Source organism: Oncorhynchus tshawytscha, linkage group LG14 (assembly GCF_018296145.1).
Source record: "Oncorhynchus tshawytscha isolate Ot180627B linkage group LG14, Otsh_v2.0, whole genome shotgun sequence".
Classification (NCBI taxonomy): domain Eukaryota; kingdom Metazoa; phylum Chordata; class Actinopteri; order Salmoniformes; family Salmonidae; genus Oncorhynchus; species Oncorhynchus tshawytscha.
This window is the reverse complement of record NC_056442.1, coordinates 45,947,755-45,956,314: the sequence shown is the minus strand read 5'-3', so window position 1 is coordinate 45,956,314 and position 8,560 is coordinate 45,947,755. Positions and strand designations below refer to the sequence as shown.

General features: G+C 45.2%; 1 protein-coding gene across 3 annotated transcripts in view; it reads right to left on the bottom strand.

The window, feature by feature from the left end:
• Positions 1-4,610: 4,610 nt before the first annotated feature.
• Positions 4,611-8,560, bottom strand: part of fat3a (FAT atypical cadherin 3a) — a 372,460-nt gene continuing 368,510 nt past the window's right edge. For all 3 annotated transcript variants that reach the window (XM_042297587.1, XM_042297588.1, XM_042297589.1), the window contains one exon: positions 4,611-8,560. This exon is cut by the window's right edge and continues 298 nt beyond it. In XM_042297587.1, the coding sequence (XP_042153521.1) occupies positions 8,173-8,560 (388 nt within the window). In that variant the 3' untranslated portion in view covers positions 4,611-8,172.

Sequence of the window (8,560 nt, the reverse complement as noted above, 5' to 3'; positions counted from 1 at the left end):
CACACACACACACACACACACACACACACACACACACACACACCTGTTGTTGGGAGGTATGGAGTGACATCGTTATGCAATACTGTACCCCACATATTTCCCTCACACTTACAAAGCATAGTGATCCAAGCTGTCATTCTGTACTAAAGCAAGGCAATGTGACATTCCCACATGCAAAAATACTGTAGTACACTATGACATAAATACTGTAGCATTGCCATGTTTATATAATAAAGTATTCACTGTCGTGCTTTCGAGGACTTTATTGTTACTTTATTGTTTTTACGGATATGACTGTAGAATACTGTAGTATTTACAGTTGATCAATACAGTAGTATAAATACTGTAGTATTACTACAGTTTAAAAAAAAGCTATAGTGTATACTATAGTAATTACTGTAATGTTTTTGCGGACATTACCGTACTGTTTTTGTTTTATTATCTTCAGCATAGAAGTGGGGGCTTTCTCCTTGAGGAAACCTCTGGACAAATATTAAAAAAGCACAATTTCCATAACTTGTAGGTAGGTAATTCTGGAGTCTTTTCTATAACCTGTAGGGAACAGTCTATACTTGGCATGTAAGTTTCTCACTCATGGGGGAGGCACAAACTTGGATATGGGGAATGGGAATGAATGGGATATATGGTAAATACTTTAGTATTACTATAGTTTAAAAAACGAGTGTTTTTGCGGACATTACTGTAGTATTCTGCAGTTTACTACATAATTCTATAGTAAGTACTACACATGATCAAGGGATACTAGTGTGTAGCATAGTATTCTACAACTGTGGAAAAGCCCAATCGTTGATTGACAATCTTCTACACACGGCCTTGCGCTCCCTCTCGTGGTTTCACAGACTTGAGTTATAAGCGCACCATTCCACCTGATGCAAGCCTGCATCTGTCAGCAGCTCAACTTTTGTTCTTGTGTTGTGTACAACAGTGTGAGTAAGTGCCAAAAGACCACATGCTTGCTGTACAACGCTATGCCTAAATAATTGACAGTTAGCATGGATCTCCTGGACTTAGCCTTTTCCTTCTAACCCGAGGAAGTACATCTGTTATATGCCAGTTAAGCCAAGTTAAGCAATTCTAGTGTCCCACAACTTACAGTAATCAATATAGTTATCACGGTCGTCATAAAGAGGAGACCAAGGAGCAGCGTGGTAAGTGTACATACTTCTTTAATTAAAGAAAGAACACTGAACAAACTAAACAAAACATCAAAATGAACCGTGAAGCTAATATGAGAAGTGCAGAACAGGCAACTTAACATAGAATAAGAACCCACAAAATACCCAAGGAATATGGATACCTAAATATGGTCCCCAATCAGAGACAATGATAAACAGCTGCCTCTGATTGAGAACCAATTCAGGCAACAATAGACATATAAACACCTAGACTCACAAAAACCCTAGACATACAAAACCCCCTAGACAATTCAAAAACTAACAAACCACTCTCATCACACCCTGACCTAACCAAAATACTAAAGAAAACAAAGATAACTAAGTACCCCCCGGCCGGACGGACACCTAGCCTTATATGGGAGGGTCTGGGTGGGCATCTAACGTCGGTGGCGGCTCTGGTTCTGGTCGCCGCCCCCCTTCTTTATACCCCTCCGCCTTTGTAGCACTGACCCGTGGATCATCGCCTGAGGCTCTGGACTGCGGATCATCGCCGGAAATCCCGGGCTGGGGATCATCGCTGGAGACCCCGGGCTGGGGACTGTCGCTGGAGACCCCAGGCTGGGGACCATTGCTGCGTGGATCATCGCTGGAGGCTCCGGGCTGGGGATCATCGCTGGAGGCCCCGGACTGGGGATCGTCGCTGGAGGCCCCGGACTGGGGATCGTCGCTGGAGGCCCCGGACTGGGGATCGTCGCTGGAGGCCCCGGACTGGGGATCGTCGCTGGAGGCCCCGGACTGGGGATCGTCGCTGGAGGCCCCGGACTGGGGCCCGTCGCTGGAGGCCCCGGACTGGGGATCGTCGCTGGAGGCCCCGGACTGTGGCCCGTCGCTGGAGGCTCCGGACTGTGGCCCGTCGTTGGAGGTTCCGGACTGTGGCCCGTCGTTGGAGGATCCGGGCTGTGGCCTGTCGCCGGACGCTCTGGACTGGGTACTATCGCCGGACGCGCTGGACTGGGTACTATCGCCGGACTCTCTGGACTGGGTACTATCGCCGGACGCTCTGGACTGGGTACTATCGCCGGACGCTCTGGACTGCCGAGGCGCACTTTAGGCCTGGTGCGTGGTGCCGGCACTGGTGGTACCGGGCTGGGGAAACGCACCTCAGAGCGAATGCGAGGAGCAGGAACAGGGCGTACTGGACTGCCGAGGCGCACTGTAGGCCTGGTGTGTGGTGCCGGCACTGGTGGTACCGGTTTGGTGACACGCACCTCAGGGTGAGTGCGGGGAGGAGGCACAGGACGTACTGGACTGTGGAGGCGCACTGGAGGTCTGGAGTGTAGAGCTGACACAACCCGTCCTGGCTGGATGTTTATTTTCGCCCTGCAAATGCACAGCCCAGGACGCACTGGGCTGTGCAGACTCACCAGAGACACAGTGAGCAGAGCCGGCGCAGGATATCCTGGTCCTATACTGGAGACCAGGAGCGCTGAGCCGGCACCTTCCTTCCTGGCTGGTTGCCCATTCTAGCCCGGCCAATGCGAGGAGCTGGAATAGAGCGCACCGGGTTAGAATAGCGCACTGGAGACACTTCGTTATTCGACAAGTGTCTTTAGATATTTTTGTCAGATGTTACTATGGAATAATGAAGTATAATTACAAGCATTTCATAAGTGTCAAAGGCTTTTATTTACAATTACATGAAGTTGATGCAAATAGTCAATATTTGCAGTGTTGACCCTTCTTGTTCAAGACCTCTGCAATCTGCTCTGGCATGCTGTCAATGAACTTCTGGGCCACATTCTGACTGATGGCAGCCCATTCTTGCATAATCAATGCTTGGAGTTTGTCAGAATTTGAGGGGTTTTGTTTGTCCACCCGCCTCTTGAGGATTGACCACAAGTTCTCAATGGGATTAAGGTATGGGGAGTTTCCTGGCCATGGACCCAAAATATCGATGATTTGTTCCCCGAGCCACTTAGTTATCACTTTTGCCTTATGGCAAGGTGCTCCATCATGCTGGAAAAGTCATTGTTCGTCACCAAACTGTTCCTGGATGGTTGGGAGAAGTTGCTCTCGGAGGATGTGTTGGTACCATTCTTTATTCATGGCTGTGTTCTTAGACAAAATTGTGAGTGAGCCCACTCCCTTGGCTGAGAAGCAACCCCACACATGAATGTTCTCAGGATTCTTTACTGTTGGCATGACACAGGACTGATGGTAGCACTCACCTTGTCTTCTCCAGACAAGCTTTTTTCTGGATGCCCCAAACAATCGGAAAGGGGATTCATCAGAGAAAATGACTTTACCCCAGTCCTCAGCAGTCCAATCCCTGTACCTTTTGCAGAATATCAGTCTGTCCCTGATGTTTTTCCTGGAGACAAGTGGCTTCTTTGCTGTCCTTCTTCCACCAGGCCATCCTCCAAAAGTCTTCGCCTCACTTTGCGTACAGATGTACTCACACCTGCCTGCTGCCATTCCTGAGCAAGCTCTGTACTGGTGGTGCCCCGATCCCGCAGCTGAATCAACTTTAGGAGACGGTCCTGGCGCATGCTGGACTTTCTTGGGCGCCCTGAAGCCTTCTTCACAACAATTGAACCGCTCTCCTTGAAGTTCTTGATGATCCGATAAATGGTTGATTTAGGTGCAATCTTACTGGCAGCAATATCCTTGCCTGTGAAGCCCTTTTTGTGCAAAGCAATGATGACGGCACGTGTTTCCTTGCAGGTAACCATGTTTGACAGAGGAAGAACAATGATTTCCAAGCACCACCCTCCTTTTGAAGATTCCAGTCTGTTATTCGAACTCAATCAGCATGACAGAGTGATCTCCAGTCTTGTCCTCGTCAACACTCACACCTGTGTTAACGAGAGAATCACTGACATGATGTCAGCTGGTCCTATTGTGGCAGGGCTGAAATGCAGTGGAAATGTTTTTTGGGGATTCAGTTAATTTGCATGGCAAAGAGGGACTTTGCAATTAATTGCAATTCATCTGATCACTCTTCATAATATTCTGGAGTATATGCAAATTGCCATCATACAAACTGAGGCAGCAGACTTTGTAATTTATATTTGTGTCATTCTCAAAACTTTTGGCCACGACTGTACTGGTCCGGGTCCACAACAGAAATATGTACCGTTTGGGGTACTGGAGGACCGGAGTTGGGAAACACTGCTTTAGAGCAGGGGTACCCAACTCTTACCCTACGAGGTCCGGAGCCTGCTGGTTTTCTGTTCTAAATCAGTCCCTGATTAGAGGGGGTAAATGAAAAACATGCAGTGGAACTGGTTTCGAGGTCCACAGTTGAGTTTAAGGGCTTTAGGGCAATAAGTGACGCTTGCATGTAATTCTGTAATCATACCAGTTTACCTTGCAAACAAGTTACCTTGCAAACCTTTTACAGTTAATCAAGTTTAGTCCATTCTGTGACATCATAGACAAACCTTTTCCATTGCATTAAGGATGAAATTAGTCTTTGTTTGATCAATAACCTTTTTTATTTTCAGCATTGATTTAAAAAACAAAAAAGCAGTTAAAAAATAACTAATTCTGTACACTCAATTGCTGCAGTTAGATTAGACATATTTCAATACTACCTAAAATCATTGAAAAGAAACAGAAACCAGAGGATTTTAAACAAAAAAGAAAAAACACCGGGATGTAATGTAAAGCAGGTTTAGTGCATTTAATACCATGCAAGTTCTAACTAGTCTATTGAAAGGCTTTTTATGTTTTAAAGCAAAGGTTAATGAAATAAAATAATACTTTAGGCGAAAGGCCAACAGAGGAGGGGAAATTAGGTTAAATGACTGATTTATCATGGTCTCTTATTGTCCACATTCATATCGAATAAAAACAAGAAACTCAAAGGAAGGTGGTCAGGATTGCAATTCAATATCTACAAAATCAGCATTTTAACAACCCAGCAATCTATGTACACTGTACAAAGATTTTAACACAAACTTACATCTTTTACAAAAAAATCTTGCCCGACTGGATCAGGTACATTATTTTACAATAGAACTCAAAGTCCAATAGAACTCCAAGTCCAATACAACTCCAAGTCCAATACAACTCCAAGTCCAATACAACTCCAAGTCCAATACAACTCCAAGTTCAATACAACTCCAAGTTCAATACAACTCCAAGTTCAATACAACTCCAAGTCCAATACAACTCCAAGTCCAATACAACTCCAAGTCCAATACAACTCCAAGTCCAATAGAACTCCAAGTCCAATAGAACTCCAAGTCCAATACAACTCCAAGTCCAATACAACTCCAAGTCCAATAGAACTCTAAGTCTAATGCAACTCTAAGTCTAATGCAACTCTAAGTCTAATGCAACTCCAAGTCTAATGCAACTCCAAGTCTAATGCAACTCCAAGTCTAATGCAACTCCAAGTCCAATAGAACTCCAAGTCCAATAGAACTCCAAGTCCAATAGAACTCCAAGTCCAATACAACTCCAAGTCTAATGCAACTCTAAGTCTAATGCAACTCTAAGTCTAATGCAACTCCAAGTCCAATACAACTCCATGTCTAATGCAACTCTAAGTCTAATGCAACTCCAAGTCTAATGCAACTCCAAGTCTAATGCAACTCCAAGTTCAATACAACTCCAAGTCCAATATAACTCCAAGTCCAATACAACTCCAAGTCCAATACAACTCCAAGTCTAATGCAACTCCAAGTCTAATGCAACTCCAAGTCTAATGCAACTCCAAGTCTAATGCAACTCCAAGTCTAATGCAACTCCAAGTCCAATAGAACTCCAAGTCCAATGCAACTCCAAGTCTAATGCAACTCCAAGTTCAATACAACTCCAATATAACTCCAAGTCCAATATAACTCCAAGTCTAATAGAACTCCAAGTCCAATAGAACTCCAAGTCCAATACAACTCCAAGTCTAATGCAACTCCAAGTCTAATGCAACTCCAAGTCCAATACAACTCCAAGTCCAATACAACTCCAAGTCTAATAGAACTCCAAGTCCAATACAACTCTAAGCCAATACAACTCTAAGCCAATACAACTCCAAGTCCAATACAACTCCAAGTCTAATACAACTCCAAGTCCAATAGAACTCCAAGTCCAATAGAACTCCAAGTCTAATACAACTCCAAGTCCAATACAACTCCAAGTCCAATATGACACTCATCTGTTTTGTTATCTGTCCTTCTGTCCTGGAGCGATAGAGATGTGTTTAGAATAAGCCATTGTTAGTGACCGTTGTTTATATTATTTTTTTAAGCGGACAGAACCAAAATGGAACACAGCAACTGACAAGACCCATGGTGCAACGGTGCCTGGCCGCTGTGACAGCCGTTGTGATGGGATGCTACATTATTATATTATTTTCCCAGAATGCATTTGCATTGTGCACGGACCCTACTCCTCATCCACCAGTCAATCTATTGCTGTTATGGCTTTGGGAAATACTGGAGTGACTCTATGAAACCTGCTCAGTGTAAAACAACATGGGACAGAAGGAGAACAAGGAAGGGAAAGAAAATAAATTGTGTTGCATGCTCAGAAATGTAATAGATCAAGAAAACTCTATGTGAAAATCGGGGACTTTAGTGAAAAGAAAATGACTAACATAAAAATTCCTCATTGCTTATTATGCTAATTTAACTGGGCCAGAATTACATATCATGATAATGTCCTTTGGAGGATTTCAATAATATAGCACGTTTCATGTAATAACCATCAAAACCAAAAATCTAAAGATACTAGTGCAAAACAATAAAGATCATATAACAACATCATTAAAGCAAAATTACTTGGCAGAAAAGAAGAGCGGCAGGATAGCAGTTTAGCATGTGGTGGGACAGAAGGATGGCTAAACTCTCATGGCGTCACAGGAATGATTTCAGGGGTGGACCTTTGGAATAGGGGTAATAATAAACATATTTCACATCAATCCAAATGGCGTTCTTAGAGTGGATAATCACACAAAACATCTTCCATTTCATTTTCACAAATTCTGTACAGGCTATGCATGAGCAGTGAGGGGATGTGTGTACCCCCCCACCATGCATCCTGGTTAGGGAGAAGTCCTTGTTGGGCCTCTGTGGGTAGGCAGGTATAGTGAGAGGAGGGACAGGGAAGCTGTGTGCAGCTAAAAACGATCACATCTGCTCTGAGCAGAAAGAGGAGGCCATGTCACAGTGCTGACCGTTCAATTACAATATTATCTTCTTTTCTTTTTACCAAACATTCTTCATCTTTTCTTGATTCACCAGCTCATCCATTTTCTCTGCACTAGCTCATCCATTTTCTCTGCACTAGCTCATCCATTTTCTCTGCATCAGCTCATCCATTTTCTCTGCACTCGCTCATCCATTGTCTCTGCACTCGCTCATCCATTGTCTCTGCACTCGCTCATCCATTGTCTCTGCACTCGCTCATCCATTGTCTCTGCACTCGCTCATCCATTGTCTCTGCACTTGTCTCTTAAAAGTTTGTATTTTTTTAAAAACTAAATCTTTCTTTTTCACATTCTCACCCTGTTTTTATACGTACTCAACATATCTGGTAGGCTCTCTGTTCCTCGCTATGGAAGAGGATAACACTCATCTGATCTTGACACGGGCCACTGCTAGCGGTAGTGGCTATGATGATGGCCAGCTGTAGGTACTAATGTGTCAAAACACATTGCTTTCCATTGCATGCGGCTTGGTATTAGCTCATGGGTAGTGGCTAAAGGGTCATGAATAAGGGTAGTGGCTTGGAATGAAGAAAAGTGGTTTAAGGATAAAGCCTGCAATGGGTGAAGTGGTTTGAGGTTAGTGTTTGCAATGGCAGTGGTTGAAGGGTTAAGTTGGTACTGTTTTGATAGCCACTATCTAGCAGCGTGTCCATTAAACACCAATCATTCCCCTCTGAGTGACTACCTCCATCTTTCATTACTCAGTCCAGAGGAACCTGCACAGCTCGACACAGCGTCCACTTCCTACTCCAGCAGTCTCTGTCCTGCACTCATGCCCACCCGTCCCCTTGCCACTCTCCTTGACCCCACGGTGGGGCCCAGTCAGACCTCAGTCTGTTGCTGCATCTCTACGGTGTGTGTCCCACCCCGGTGGAGCTCATCCATACTGTCCAAGTCACTACCGCCCGCCTCTGAGTCGTCAAAACCGCAGGGGGCCGACAAGTCTGAGGCCGATGATGCGTTCACTGACAACCTCCTATTCAGCGACACATTATCATCCATGTCCCCGCCTCCCGACATGATCGCCCCACCCACAAAAGTGCTGAACTCCTCTCCTCCCGGCCCGCCTTGCCCCGCCTCCCCCAGGGGCAGCTGGTGTGGGGGCAGGTATTGGCTGGGGTGGAAGTGTGGGCGGGGGGACCTGTGGCGTCCGGTGCTGCCACTAACACTCCCACTCAGGGTGCTCTCCTTGGAGGCGGGCAGGGTGTCG